At 45.3% G+C, this 16,462-nt stretch overlaps 1 protein-coding gene across 1 annotated transcript in view; it reads right to left on the reverse strand.

Moving 5' to 3' along the window:
* RIC8B (RIC8 guanine nucleotide exchange factor B) overlaps positions 1–16,462 on the reverse strand; it is a 33,402-nt gene that overhangs the window by 5,792 nt on the left and 11,148 nt on the right. The window contains exons 3-9 of the mRNA XM_075344273.1: positions 14,539–15,147; positions 11,319–11,413; positions 7,865–8,015; positions 5,748–5,843; positions 3,952–4,096; positions 3,639–3,783; positions 3,413–3,532 (exon numbers count right to left, since the gene is read on the reverse strand). Of these exons, the coding sequence (XP_075200388.1) occupies positions 3,413–3,532; positions 3,639–3,783; positions 3,952–4,096; positions 5,748–5,843; positions 7,865–8,015; positions 11,319–11,413; positions 14,539–15,147 (1,361 nt within the window). The remainder of the gene's footprint in view (positions 1–3,412; positions 3,533–3,638; positions 3,784–3,951; positions 4,097–5,747; positions 5,844–7,864; positions 8,016–11,318; positions 11,414–14,538; positions 15,148–16,462) is intronic.

Genomic DNA, 16,462 nt, shown 5'->3' on the forward strand with positions numbered 1-16,462 from the left:
GAAAGGCAGCAGGTTTTCCAGTAGGTAAAATCTGCTGTATATTCTTTTAGCAGATTTAAAAGGGGTTATCCGGCTTATTTTGAGTTTTTTTCATTATTACCCTATTGGGCTACATTGGGGCAGGTAAGTAGATAGTGACCACTTACCTGCCCTGCTGTCAGCCCCTCTCCCCCGGCTCAGAGTGGTCATGTGACCGCTCCTGCCGCGATTTTGCTGCTTCCGGTCATTTCATGTCAACATGGGCAGGGCCATGTTGACATGCAAATCTGGAAACAGCATGTCGCCTCCCTGCTGGGCTGTACAGTGCGTGGAGTCCCCGCCCCCTTCCCTGCACCCTCCCACACATTCCCCCGCACCCTCCCACACATTCCCCTGCACTTCTGTGGGACCCGTGACCTGGAGGCGGGGCCTGGCGGCGGCTGCCGTGGTGTCAGCGCCAGCACCGGACCCACTGCACAGGATCACACATTCAAATGTACCGGCATCACAGATGCCGGTATATTTGAAAGCGCTGATGAGAAGGAGCGCACCGCTGCTTCTCATCACTGTCCCGCTGTCTGTGCTCTCTTCAGCACAGCGGTGACGTCACTACTGTGCTGATATGGCCAGAGCACAGACAGTGCAGGAGCGGCGGGGACCGTGGACGGGTGAGTATGTACTCCCTACATGTGTTCCCTATGGGGGGGTCGGTGCAGAGCGCCGTGTGTGTATGCGGTGCAGAGCCCGATGTGCGTATGCGGTGCAGAGCCCGATGTGGGGCTGTTATTTGCAATGCTGTAGTGATAACAGGTTAGGTGCTGGGGCAGAATATACTGACAGGGAATGTGTGTGCAGGGGGCGGGCAGAGGGCGAGGCTAGACACTGGGGTGGGGCTAGACACTGGGGTGGGGCTGGACACTGGGGTGGGGCTGGACACTGGGGTGGGGCTGGACACTGGGGTGGGGCTGGACACTGGGGTGGGGCTGGACACTGGGGTGGGGCTGGACACTGGGGTGGGGCTGGACACTGGGGTGGGGCGGTGCCAGCTGTGACTGGGAGGTTCAGCACAGGAAATGGTCAGTTTGCTGGAGCTGAATGTAAACAAGGAGCTGCAGAGAATAAAGGGTGAATTCAAGAGGAACAAAAGTTAGAAAACAAAAAATAACAATGTAGGGGTTTTTATATGACAATAAAGCACAGATTAGCTTAAACTCAAAAATTTTTGTTATGTCGGACAACCCCTTTAAAGGATCCACAGCGCAACTAATATTGCAGATTTTCACCATCAGCAGCATCCCAATGTAAAACTGGTACCAAATCTGCACAAGGTTTCACAACTTTGTCAGTGGACCACTCCCTCCTACTACAGCGTCTCATCTCTCGGTATCACAGACTTGGCGCCATCTTGGATCTCCTCATACCAAACAGACCGGACTTTCAGAGTCTCCCGCTCTCACATCACCTCTTCCTCATCTCTCCCCCTAGCTGTCGGTGTCCCCCAAGCTTCAGTTCTTGGATCACTGCTGCTCTCCATCTACACTTTCGGCCTGGGACAGCTCAGAGTCCCATGGCTTTAACAATCACCTCTACGCTGTTATACGCAGATCTACCTCTCTGGACCGGACATCACCTCCTTACTAACCAGAATCCCACAATGTTTCTCTGCTCGATTTCTAAAGCTGAACATGGACAAAACAGAATTTCTCATCTTTCCTCCTCCTCACACAACCCTCCCCCAACTGATCTATCCATGAAAGTCAATGGCTGCTCACTTTCCGCAGTCCCACAAGCTCGCTGCCTCAGGGTAACCCATGACTCTACTCTCAAGCCATACATCCAAGCCCTCTTCACCTCCTGCCGACGCAAACATTTGCCGTTTTTGTACATTCCTTTCCCAAAAAGCTGCAAAAACACTAGTGCATGCCCTCATCTCCCACTTGGACTACTCCAGCCTTCTCCTCTGTTGCCTACCTTCTAACAGTCTTGCAACCCTACAAGCTATTCTACACTCTGCTGCCTGACTAATACACATGTCAACCCCGCTACTCCCCAACCTCTGCTTTCTGCTTCACTGGCTTCCCATTACCCAACGACTTCAATTCAAAACCCTAACCATGACCTACAAAGCCTTCCACAACCTGTCTCCTCCATACATCTGTGACTTAGTCTCCCGGTACTTACCTGCATGTAACCTCCAATCCTCACAAGATCTTCTCTACTCTCCTCTTATCTCCTCTTCCCACCATCGCATACAAGATTTCTCCCGTGCCTCCCCCATACTCTGGAACACTCTGCCACAACATATCAGACTCTCGCCTACCTTGGAAAGCTTCAAAAGGAACCTGAAGACCCACCTCTTCCGACAACCCTACAACCTGCAGGAAGCCTCAGTCCACTATAGACCAGCTCTACCCTCACCTACTGTATCCTTACCCATCCCTGTAGACTGAGCCCTCGGGGGCAGGGTCCTCTCTCCTCTATCTTGTTTTGTTTATGATTATTGTACTTGCCTATGTGTACCCCTTTTTACATGTAAAGAGTCATAAAATAACAGGAGCAATAATAATTAGCAACAACAATTTTGAAACCTACCCATAAAATCAAAGACTTTAAATCTCTAATTGTTGTGAGTTTTCTGTAGACCAGTATCTAAATTTCAATAGTTCCCCAGTTAGAGTCCCCCTATTCCCCACCCAGCCAAATCAGATCTCCTGCTTTGCACTGATGAGGAACAAACACCCCGAAACACAAGTCTGCAAATGGAGTTTCCGGTTTGGCTTCTTTTAAAACAAGCCTTGCCATAAAGATTGGGATAATGGTCGATATGGACTTTTAGGATTGCTACATCCAATATGTGGGGGTCACATCAAGGCCCCTTCATTCTCTAAAGGCCATTTGTATAGTGCAGAAATGGATATTTCAAAGTCTACACTGCAGACTTTAAAGTAGCATAAATTGAATTCTTTGCAATGTAAAAAGTTAGACATCTGCATGAAAAAAAAAAAAAAAAAAAAAAAAAAAAGAAGAAGTAAAAAGCCACACCAAATATGCAACACATGAGTTTATCCAGTGGGGAGGATGGCCTACAGTACCAGATCCGGCCCAAGTACCATGGTGGCGCTATAAAGTTTACCAGTGTTAAACAATTCCAAAGGGTAGAAGATTTATCAATCTTTTGGAAGCTAGATCAATATATTGTCTGAGATTGTTACCCAAATCTTTTCCACTGTATTATACTGTGTGGATATAAATTTTTTATTACCAAGATGTGGTGTTATGTGTGGATATAGGGGTATGACCACCACATAGCGGTCGTTACAGTATTGATTCCTCTTTGTGACCACCAGGGGTTTCCCCAAAAATAAGCCAGGAAACATCAGTATTGTTAGGCCATTACACTTTGGCAGCCATTGATCCTATGTGACTTCATTACCTGGAAAGCTTGTCGAACATACTGACGAGTTTCATCGCCTCGTGTTCCTTCTGCTCATCCGTCATTTCATCCATAGGATTTGGCAACGGTTCTTCAACATGACCTGTTATTAGATTGATGCTAAAAAAATAAAAATAAAATATATAAATATATCTATATAAAATTTTACTTCAAATTCTGTAATGCTGGCAATGATAAAGATGATGGCTTACATAGATATCCTTACTTTGGTTTTGCCTTGAGATACTCTTCAGTGTCCGTATCTTCATCGTCAGAATACCAGCGTTCACCTCTACCACCGGCTAGGAGACCTCTGGCAGCGAGAAGCCCGGCAGCATTTCCATAACCTGTATATTTAAGAAGGCTATCCACTGCCAGGGAGAAGACATTTTAGCAGAATTGTACCCTTCAGATCCCCTCTTCCCACAAAAATACACACATACAGAACCACAGACAGAACCACACACATACACAGAACCACACACATACACAGAACCACACACAGACACCTCATCAGCCACTCAGTACCGATCAATTACCTCTCTCTTTGCACAGAACGAACAGAAACTCAGCAGCAGTTTGCTTCACCCCTAAATCCACATTTGTCATCAGCCGGACCAACTTATTCCTAAGGGTGGAGCCCACTTCTGGTCGGTTGGACACGTCCTTCAGTGGTGGGAGAACCTAAAGGGAGCATGAGAGCAACAGTTCCATTAGTAAAATGAGACATTAGTATTCGGTCCCCCTTAAATTGTTGGGAGTGTGAAAAATTCAGCATGCCTTAAAAAGGGGTACAGTGATCTTTCACTTATTCACTTATCGCGGGAGTTACGTTCTAGAGACTACCACGGGGAGGGGGGGGGGGGGTGACAGAAGGCAGGGCAATGCTACGGGCTGCAAACTGTGCGCTTCAGAAGATGAAGCAGGGACCATCCTAAAAATAATGGCGCCTGGAGTCCGTGCATGCGCAGATTAAGCTCTCAGCTCAAGATCTCATCTGTGCACGAGTCGCCCCATTGATCTCCCGGCAGCGGACTTAAGGAAAATGGCACCCAGAGGTGAAGCATGCGCAGATGAGATCTCTGTTCATCATTGAGCCAATAACTCAATCAGTGCAAGCGCCGACTACGGTAGCCATAATTTTGAAGCCCGCACAGCTGACAGTTTCTGGATGTTCCTGCCAGTGTACGTAGCGAGCATCTGGGGCACCCGCCACACCATCGCCCGACTTCACCACCACCCCCTGCCTCTTGTGACCCCGCTCTACCACTGCTGCCCTCCCCGGTAAGACACCACAGAATTATAAAAACAGACCCTATGGTTTGTTTTTTTCCCGCCAAGTTTGGGGATTGAGTCTTATAAAATGACAAACACCCACGACTCAGTGAAGCTGCAATCAGTGAACCGCGATATAGTGGGGGAGAACTATATTACCATCTCCAAGATCCTATCCCAATATGTAGCAGGTAGAAAAATATTAGCAAATACCTCCAATTAAGAATATAGTAAGGAATTATATCACTGCAGGGAAGGAGTGTAAAACTCCCACAATTACCGTGTGGAGTTAATATCAGGAGGCAACAGTATGCTGGGAACCAATAGGAGTGTTCTGCAGAATGGGATATATGAAGTTCTGTATACAGGGGACAGCAAGGAGGATCTATTGCAGGATGGAGTTCTGTATACAGGGGACAGCAAGGAGGATCTATTGCAGGATGGAGTTCTGTATACAGGGGACAGCAAGGAGGATCTATTGCAGGATGGAATTCTATGAACAAGGGCTGATAGACGAGCAGTGTTTGCTTCCCGCTATTGAAAGCAATTCTGCTGAAATCAAAATGCCTTGTATTGATGAACATGTGAGAATTATCTTCTGACATAAGCATCTATCGAGTGGTATTTGCAGTTTCACAAAAAACTGGTGTGTTTGCAGCAGGCAACACAACACAGCCCTGCCATTTCAGAGGAGTGCAGGAGAGTTGAGCTCTGCTATAATCAGCGGCATCTAACAATTATGTAACAAATAAATAAAATTAATAAAATCACAATGCAACTATACTGATGTAGATGGCAGAAGATAAAAAGTCAGCCAGGCAACTGCTAGAGCGGAGTGCACAGAAATATAGGTGAATTCTACCATTTTATCATGAGACATGTCTCTCAGGAGGTGAGGCTACTCAGGAACATAAAAGAGGGGGATGGGGACTGCAGCACCTAGTAGAAGCAGGGTACTGTAAGTAAATAAAAAAGAAATTTGCCCTAAATGTAGCTACAGAATAGCTCATTGGTCCTAGAAAAAATATTTTTGGCATTACTTGTACAATAAATTAATTACCACTGCCTTGAGGTACTTCCGGATACTTCTGTGCCCTCTGGAACATTCAGTGAGTAAGCTAAGAACAGGAGTGAGGCCTTCTCTGAAGCCGCTTCCCTAAAATAAGATGGAGAGAGAAAAAAAGCTGACTGTGACATTAAGCAGATAATATTAAGACATGAAGTCACTTAAAGCCAAACGTAGAATCCTTGACTCCAAACCAGAATTATGTCAGCATTGGTGGAATTTGTCCTACAGAAACCCAGAGACCTTCACATAAATGTAGTCAGTTCACGGCCAGTCAGTTGTGCAGGATCAGTGGTGGTCATATAGGTCATCTCATAAATTGAAGGAAAATCTTTGTGATTCCACCCTTGAGATGGAAATACCCTAAAATGGACGATCAGCTAGGTTTACCTGCAGCTTCCCCCAGCTATAAAGTTGTCCAGGGCAAGACCTACTCTAGCAACTTTCTGCGGAAGCCACAAGGGCACAGACCCCTTAGAATGGGTATGATGGGCATGTGAAACCGGTCTAGCAATGGTAGACCCAGCCTGAACATAAAGTTTCCTGAGCCAACTGCATCATATATAGCCAGTAAACCCAGAAGTCGGGTCCAGACTTCTGCTGAGAGAATGGTTTGTACACAAACCAGCCACTGGTCTCCTGATCAAACACGAGTTTTATATATTCCTAAAAAGGCTGTCAAGTTCTGATCGGGAGACCCACAGTCACTTTATCAGTGTCCATACGTGGACATCTGAATGAACGCCTTTAGGGCCAATAGGAGATTCAGCTGTGAGAACGAGTGCTGCTGATCCAATTAAAACAGGTCCAGGAGTGGTCAAAGAAGACCTGTCACTTGCCATCCCGATCACCACCTGGCGTCTGTCTATATAAACATACACACACACACACACACCTACCTATCGGGTCCCTTCACTACTTCTCAATACATATTCACTGCTTCCTCCACCCACAGTCTATGACGGACTGCCAGCGTTTAATTGGTCGCCCTCACAAAGGCAGTCTGGGTCCCGAATGAGTGTAAAAATAAAATAGGCGTAGGGTCCACTGTATATTGATACACAGCATAGATGTAGCTCGATGCTCTAGCCCCCAGACGTGAGTTATCTTGGCTGTGTATCAAAATATGAGGGAACCTGTGTGGCTTTGTTTTGTTTTTGTTTTTTTTGTAAAAATTAGCTGGTATTCTGAAGCTGGGTAGGCCCATGGATATTGGGCCTCCTTGGCCTAAAACTAGTAGGCTGCAGCCACCCAGAATTGTTGCATCCATTAGATGTGACAATTTCAGGGCATCCAGATTGCCCTGGTGAGGTGGTAATAAAGGGGTTAACACTTAGCTGCCACTAAACCATGGATTAGTAATGGGTAGAGGTCTATGAAACTCCCTCCATATTACTAATCCTGTAACTCAAAAGAAAGGGGTTGGGGGGAGGCAATTCCACATTTTACGTATCAGTGACTACCTGTTTTATATAGCAATACCCCAATGGTTACCATATTAAAGAGTTTTCCACTACTTTAATATTGATGGGCATTCCTTACGATAGGTGGGGGAGCTGGGTGTATGACCCCGGCTGATCAGACCTATCAGTGATTCTCCGTACCAGAAGCCAGAAATGCTCAGTTCTGGAATCGCCCCATCAACTGATAGCAATGGTGGCCACCGGGTACTGCACATCAACTCCGATTGATTTGAATGGGAGGTGAATGTGCAGTAACCATACGCTATCAATACTGGCAGCTCTGGAACTGAGCATTTCCATCACCGGGAACAGCTGATTGGCAGGGGTGCGGGTTGTTGGACCCTGGCCGATCTGACATTGGTGATCTATCCTAAGGATAGGCCCTCAATGTAAAAGTAGTGGACAACCTCTAAGACATTGACCTCAGTTTCTTCTCTGGCGCCATCAGAACCAGACAAATTTACAGACATACTTAGTCACCTGTCGATACCCAAAAAGGCGCCAACAGCAAAATATTTGCCCTCAATGATTTGACACAGATCTAATAGTCAGCCATATTGGAAAAAAAAAGTGTTTTGGACACCTATTCCATAACTGAAAACCCAACAAAACTAGTTAAAAATTTCGTATTGAGACAGAGAAGGATACCTTGTCAATTCTCTTCTCCATGAAGGTCAGAATGTGATGGATGGCCTGCATATCAGGTTCATTCTTAGTCGCAGCCATTTCTGTCGCGGCAGAGCATATGATGGCATCCATGCAAGAAATGGGAATGTTGCTCAACAGGTTGATCGTATTGCTGAAATACAAATATATTAGATATTATATACGATTTTAAATATTAGTATGATTTAATAATTAATAATAGCAAATGCCTCCAATTAGAAATGTAGTATAGTTCTTCTGATTCACTATGTCACTTACCTCATGTTCAGGGCATTGCAGGACTTTAGGTATCCATGGTAACCACTAGCAGCTAACTGTCACTATATATGTATAGTTGTAACCATGAATAAATAAAAGGTCCTGCAATACCCTGCACATGAGGTAAGCAACATAACTGTACTACATTTCTATTTAAGAGACATTTACCAATATTACACATTAGGATAGGATCTTTGACATGGGAATAACCAGTTATCCTCTTTTCGACACATGACGTACAGGGTACATCATGGCTCATGTCGGGGTAATCACCGCCAGCTGATGCGGTGAGTCCCGCACATGTCAGCTGATTTGAACAGCTGACGTGCGGCTATCAGGCATGGGTGAATCCGCGATCCACCCACACCTGTTAACCACTTAAATCTCGCTGTCAAAATGTGACAGTGTGATGTAAATGCCCGCAGAGGGGAACTAGCCTTTCCCCGCTGCCATTGAAGGCCCCGTGATGTGATCACGTGGAGCCAATGGTTGCCATGCTAGCACAGGGTAATATGATGACCCTTGTAGCCATCATGACTCCCTTCCTACTGCTGACAGCGCTGGCTGTAAGAGGAAAGCAGCATTTCTGGAAATCAGAGCTCTGCAGCTGTGATCTACAGAAATGAACAAGTGATCAGACTGCTGATCCTTATAGCCCCCTAGGGGGACTAGAATAATAAATAATAATAATAATAATAATAATAATAATAATAATAATATTAGTTTAATTATTATTTAATAAAATATTTATTATTAATCATAAAATAATTAAAATATATTTTTAATTAAATAATAATTAAAATTATATTATTTTAATTAATAAAAAAAATAATATATATACAATTACGGCTCTCGGAAGAAGGGGGAGGAAAAGAATAAATAAAATAAAAAAAAATAAATAAAAAAACAAAAAAAAAAAAAAAAAAAAAAAAAAAAAAAAAAAAAAAATCGAAAGATCACCCGGGGGTGAAGGGTTTAATTATTCTGACCAAGGGGGTGTGAAACCTATCAAAAGTGTAATGTCACATGGCGACCATTTATATGGCACTACTATATGGTTCTACAAAGCCAGCTAAAGCTTTCCTGGTATCGCTGGATTGCCATAAGGTCTCAGACACCAGACCCTCAATTTAAGAGGTGATGTGACAGGAGTTGGCGCTGCCACCATTAGGAGGGGTACGGACCATACACCACATTCATGTCACACAATTGCACCATTTTTCGTTTCAATGGTGTCAGGCACAAGGACACGTGAAATAAGTATTTTGGTTTTCCTAAGAAGCTGGAACCAAAACCCCTTCAGCCACTGACAAAGTTGACATTTTCTGCTTGGCTGTGCCAGAACAATGTTGTGTTTTATTTTTGGTGAGGGCACACAGTGATCTTTGTCAGGTTCCTGACAGTTTTATTTCTGGCATACAAGTGTGTATAATGTCCTGGGTGCCGGTGACTCGGCCGGGGGAGCACAATAGTAACTTGCATTCCGGAGTCAGTATGTATATAATAACATTACTTCTCCATTCTCTCCCCAGCGGTCATTAATCACTCCGACATGTTGTCCCCCCACCTCCTACCCCTTCTCCTGCCACACAGGGGTCTCTCTCAGGGACATCTCCGTGTGGGAATGAAGAGTTTACCACAGGATACTTCACATTTCTGAATATAAATAGGACGCAGGCAGTGAACGGGAAGGAGTGACATTTACATTTAGGGTTTTTTTGGCTGCTCACATGCCAGCAAAAACTATGTTCTCATCACAAATGTAATATGCCAAGAATATTCAAAGAAGGGGTGGGGGAGGAGAGGTTCACTTCTGCCACCCACAGAAGCGGGCCCCAAAAGAGCCGCGCCAGCCACAGAAGCGGGCCCCAAAAGAGCCGCGCCAGCCACAGAAGCCGGCCCCAAAAGAGCCGCGCCAGCCACAGAAGCCGGCCCCAAGAGCCGCGCCAGCCACAGAAGCCGGCCCCAAGAGCCGCGCCAGCCACAGAAGCCGGCCCCAAGAGCCGCGCCAGCCACAGAAGCCGGCCCCAAGAGAGCCGCGCCAGCCACAGAAGCCGGCCCCAAGAGCCGCGCCAGCCACAGAAGCCGGCCCCAAGAGCCGCGCCAGCCACAGAAGCCGGCCCCAAGAGCCGCGCCAGCCACAGAAGCCGGCCCCAAGAGCCGCGCCAGCCACAGAAGTCGGCCCCAAGAGCCGCGCCAGCCACAGAAGCCGGCCCCAAGAGCCGCGCCAGCCACAGAAGCCGGCCCCAAGAGCCGCGCCAGCCACAGAAGCCGGCCCCAAGAGCCGCGCCAGCCACAGAAGCCGGCCCCAAGAGCCGCGCCAGCCACAGAAGCCGCGCCAACCACAGAAACCACCACATTCATATTTTACATCCTCAAGACAGTGGGTCAACCATTGTCGATTTGCGATTCTCATGCTGATCTAATGGAAATTTCAGAGGTGCGGCACCAATAAGGAAAATAAGAGTTCCCTCACACAGTTTGCAGAGCCAAAAAGGTGTTGTCCACCCAGATATTTATGGCTCTTCGATATGATATTCCGACAATCATAACCATTAAAGTACTGGTGACACGTAGTCAGAGGATAGATAAAAAAAAAAGGGAAGGACAATGGAAGGAGGTATATGGACTACGATCAAAGTGCGTCAGCATATTCTTTACGCTAAGGAGGCCTGGCGGATGATGGCAAAAATCAATAACAGACGTTAAGCCTGACGCAATTGATTATAATGACAGGAAAATATCTGCAATATTCTGAAAACTGGTCAAGAAACACTGAAGGTTCTGCAAGTACTGAAGTAATGATAGAGTTCTTAGGGGGGGGGGGGATAAATAAATAAAATCGGCAAAGTATACAGTAAAAGCATAATTAGTAATGCCAACACATAAAAGTAGTGCCATAAACAAGTCAAAATGACAGAATTGGGGTTATTTAAAAAGTTCTAACAAAAAAAACTCAAAAACCCAACAACCTTTGAGGTTAGTCGGTGTAGGAGATATGGCAAGTACCCAAAAGAGCCAAGTCAACAGCACCCACTCACTTCTTGATCCAGAAGTAGACTAGTAGATTAAAAAGAAAATAATAATAATAATAATAATAATAATAATAATAATAATAAAAAAAAAAAAAAAAGGCTAGTGAGCCTCGCTCCACCAGTCAGTGACAATTCACACTAACCTGTGCAGCTCCTCAGTCTTCAGTTCAGATGGACCTCGGGAAAGTAAAATGTACCGCAAAATGGAAACCAGGTGCCGGAACTGATGAGCTTCAATCTGCAACATAGACGAAAAAGGGGAGGGGGGGGGGGGGGGGGGGGATTAAAATAAAAAAAATAAATAAATAATAATTACGCTCTTTAATTATGACTAATCACTGAAACAAGAGAAAAGCAATCAATTATGTACTACTATGAAAACAGGACTCTGCATGTCTGCAGCTCTTTTCATGTTCCCTGCACATCAGCCTAGCATTATACAACACAGGTTACAACGATGACTTCCCCCAAATCATGTCCAGGACCGGTTGCAGGAAGAGCCATGTCAGAAGAACGGTCTTGGGATGGTTTGGAGACCGCACGATCGACTCCAAACCATCCCATATCCACCTTCGGAGAAGCCCACCCATCCCCTGAACCGGTCTCTAGTGCAGATCTAATAAGACACTTAGCCACTGTCGTTTTCTCCAGTTTGCAGCGTCACGCCGCTCCACTTCTGGGTCACGTGACTTAAAAATCAAGCTAGCTGGATGACACCGGACGATGTGGTCTAGACCAAAAGTAGCTTTTACAATGAGAGTCTATAAAGCTTTGTGTTCGGAAGGTTCATAGGCTCACAAGGATGGAAGTAGCACCACGGTCCCTGTGTGCACTGTACAGGACTGCAGAGGAGAGGGGTGATGCTGGAAACTGGCGTGTACAAGGCATTTTACTACAACTAAGATTTTTTTTTTTTTTTTTAAAGAAAGGTTCAGGGTTTATAGAAGTTAAACTCTTTTACAGAGCCAAAGACCTACCACAACTCCCTTTAAAAGAGAATAGATTAGGCTATGTGTGCACGTGTGCGTATTGCATGCAGTTACGCTGCGTACTGCACCGCAGCATAACTGCATGCGTCCTGATCACTATCTATGAACATAGTGCATGAGACGTGCGCACGTGGCGTATTAGAACGCAGCGATTCGGCTGGTGCCCGAAGCGTGCGTTCTAAGTCGTGACATGTCTTTCGTGCGCTTTGCATGCTGTCTATAGGGAGAGGCAGCATGCAGAGCGCACAAATTCTGCAGGCACCTCAGAACGGAGCTTTTCAGCAGTGCTCTGAAGCGGACCTTTTGTGTGCGGTGCAGAGCGCACATAGCCTTAGGTGCTTTTGTATTACAATACTAATTTTATCTTTAAATAGGGCTTAAGGAGACATTTCGGAATCCGTACCTTTTATGGTTATAGTTTCTCCACTTATCCTGCTGTAGCCTCAGTAAAATTCAGTGTCTGCACACTAGTCAAGTGTATGCAAATACAAATTTTCATATTCACTGCTGCCCATCACACGGCTTTCAGTGTACGCACTATCACTGCTGAGAAGGAGTATGGGTGGGGGCAGCAGTGCAAATTCAGTTCGGACGTACCATCACTGATGCGAGGGGAGCAGGGCATATACAGTTTGTATTTACATATGCTTGACTAGTTACTGTCACACTGAATTCTAATCGAGCTTACAACAAGATAAAAGGTCTTCAAAGTAGGAGGAGAAAAAGGGGTTAATCCCGCGCAATCTGCCAGAATAAGACGTGGAAATGTTGATAGATAACTTTTTTTTCCATAGGTTTACGCGTTTCGAGGTATGAAAACTTCTTCCTCAGGACCAGAATTTTTTCAAATTGCCAGTAGGCAGTCTTTACTATATACCATATGTATAAGTGTGTTATCTCTGTTCATGCATTGTTGATATTCTGGTCCTGAGGAAGCATTTTTCATACCTCGAAACGCGTAGACCTATGGAATAAGAGTTATTAATCTGTCTACGCGTTTCGAGGTATGAAAAACTCTTCCTCAGGACCAGAATATCAACAATGCAGGAACAGAGAGATGACACACTTATACATATGGTATATAGTAAAGACTGCCTACTGGCAATTTGAAAACAATTCTGGTCCTGAGGAAGACGTTTTCATACCTCGAAACGCGTAGACCTATGGAATAAAAGAGTTATTAATCTATCAACATTTCCACATCTTATTCTGGCGGATTGTGCGGGATTAACCCCTTTTCTCCTCCTACTTTGAAGAAATCTCCACGTGGGGCCGCGGCAGCCACCATTATCTCATGCTATCTATGGTGGTTGTGACCCTTCACAACCACATTTGATGAGTGCATTATATTATATATTACCTCGTTTGTTTATCTGGTAACACCCTATCAGCACTTCTGTTTTTCTAGCTATATAACAAGATAACAGGAGAAGGGAGAGCAATAAAAAAAAAAAAAAAAAAAATTAAATAAAAAAATATATCTCTAATATATAAAGGTGTGGGTGTCTGTGGGTATCTGCTAAAGGAATCGCACTGTTGCATTTACAATCACAAAATCTTGCACAGACATCTCATGTGACTCAGGGAACATCAGACTGTTTTGACAGGAAAATTTAACCCCACGCTTTACAGTTACTCTCCAAAAAAAACAAAAACAAAAAACCTGCCTCTGTTAAATGGAGCTAGGAGCTACAGGTCATTAGTAGGAGCTGTGATTGGTTGCTATAGGCAATGAATGACAGTCTTAGTATAAGACACTTATGTGTGACGTAATATGTCAGAGGGCAGTCTGATAAAGAGAGAGACAGACACACAGACGGGGAACCAGACACACACAGACAGTTACTATCCCAGGCAATACCAGATACTACAGCTAAATATATATTACCACCACGAATGCTGCCGGGTCTCCAGTTGATGTTACAGCTGAGACCCGCCTCACTGCCAGGAGCAGTGCCTATGCAGGCATTTAGGTGCTCCTTATAAACCCAAGGGCTGTTCTAGCATTTGCCATTATATTCTTAAAGGGTTTCTCCTATAATTTAGCCCATCGATATTAGATTGAGGTGCTAGGAACCAGACAACCACCCCTGATTGGTGCAACAAAACCGGCTCTAAACACCACATCGTGGCCATGAGTGGTACTACAAGCTCCAATACGCAGTGTACAGAGCTGTACCATCACACCTCCTTCAATCAGTGGATCATGGTTTATTCTCTCATTTTGAGGTTTTGTTGACCATTTTAGATGGCCACGACCAATGCAATTTAACTTCTGGACCCCACAAATTTAACCTTAAGATCTGTTTAGTTCAGTAGAGCAGCATCGGTCCAAGTGTTATGGTCGTTCAATGGAAACCAAGCCATACAGTACCTCACTGTGGATGTTAAAGCTGTCCAGGGTCACATTGAATAGCGCTTTCAAAGCCTCTATGGTGCAGTCCGTCTCTTGCAAAGGGAACCCAGGGGCATTTTCTTTGATTATTGCCTGATACTTCTTGGCCCACTGAACATTCAGTACACTTTCCAGGGTCTTTGTAAGTAGGGGCAGCCCGTTCAGTTCATTTTTTAACTTGGGCCTAATGTCCGTGTGCAAAAGCGTGAGCAGAAAGAGCAATCGTAGATCGAAGCAACGGATGTCGTTGACCGGACTTTGGTCCATGCATACCTCTAACATGTTGCATAGCCCAGCGACAAAGTTCAGGTCCAGACTCAGTTTCTGTGCAACCGGACTGTTGAAGACAATATTGCACAGACACTTTAACGCCTCCACGATGACCGGGAAATCATCGGCTCCACCCAGAGCTTTCATTTCTGGATCCAGCTTTGCCTTTTTCATCAGGATTTCCATATTTTGCTTTGTGACCACCGGAGCCAAAATCATCTTATCTCTGGAGAGGATGCGGAGAGCTTCCAAGCACTTAACTTGACAAGATATGCTGGCGCCTTTATCCAGGACGGCAAAAACGGCTTCACAGAGTTTCTGCAGAAAAGAAACAAAGCAACACATTAAAATTGGATATTCCCATCCCATAATGGTCTAATACAAGTATCAGCACCAAAAATCGAGAACAGGGTCCTATTTCGCACCACCAGGAATGGAGAGGCTGTTGGCCCGGCATGCATAACACTCTCCATTCACTTCTACGGGAGTAAAACGATCATGAGTTTCTACACTGGGTCATCCTATGGAGCAGAGTGAGGGCGTAGCATGAGGATATGTCATCAGCAACAATGAAGTGGTGCCCTTTTATAGTTTTGCACACTGATGTGCACCCCCATTGACTTGGAGGGGATGGGGGGGGGGGGAATTAAGTCAGTCGACATGGTAGGGCAGACGGCATTGACCAAATTATAGCCCAGGAGCGGAGAACCTCCGGCCAATGACCTTTTCTTCAGCCCCTGGACAGATTTCTGGGACTGCGGTGTTTTGGCTGGTGGCCCTATTTTAATCGGCCACCGACCTTCAATAATTCCTTTGTTGCACTTCCAGCTCGTAGCGTTCACTACTGAGCGCTGCTTCACACGCAGTGAAGGATTACATTCCGACACTGGTCAATGTCAGTGTTGGGCTACATTCACACTTCTGTAGTTTTGCATCAGTCACGATCCGTCGCCTTGAAGAATTACAGTATCCTGCAAAATATTTGGCAGGAATCAGTTTTTTCCCCATAGACTTGTATTAACGACGGATGGCCTTGCGTTGCATCCGCCGCGTGACAGATCAGTTGTGGAATGACTGACCGTCAGGTGGTATGAACGCACAATGTAACGGGTTTTTTTTGAGCGGCAAAAAAAAAAAAAAACAAAAAAAAAACAACACGCACTCCGCAGGATTCCGTCAAGAGCTATAATGGCTGTCTATGGTGCTGGATTCCGTCGTAATCAGTCACAAGACGGAATCCAGTGCTGGATTCCGTCATGCTCTACTGAGCATGCCCAGTATGTCTGGCACATCCAGTGGGCTGTCCCAAACACAAACGGATCACGACGGATCCGTCAAAAAACGGACGCACAGCGGATGTAACGGACCAGTTTTTTCACAGGATTCCTGTGAACGGAATCCTGTTAAACACCACATCCGTTGCATCAGATGACATCTAAAAAACGACGGATACGTCTTTGCGTCGCAACGACGGACCTGACAAATTTAAAACGAAAGTGTGTAGCCTTAGTATGTACTCTGAATGAGTTAGGCTAAGTTCACACTTCAGTTGTTTTGCATCAGTCACATGCGTTGTACAACGGATGATAAAGGTGACAAAGAAAAAGAATTTCTTTGTCGGACTCCGTTGTGT

This window comes from Anomaloglossus baeobatrachus, chromosome 4 (genome assembly GCF_048569485.1).
Source record: "Anomaloglossus baeobatrachus isolate aAnoBae1 chromosome 4, aAnoBae1.hap1, whole genome shotgun sequence".
NCBI lineage: Eukaryota > Metazoa > Chordata > Amphibia > Anura > Aromobatidae > Anomaloglossus > Anomaloglossus baeobatrachus.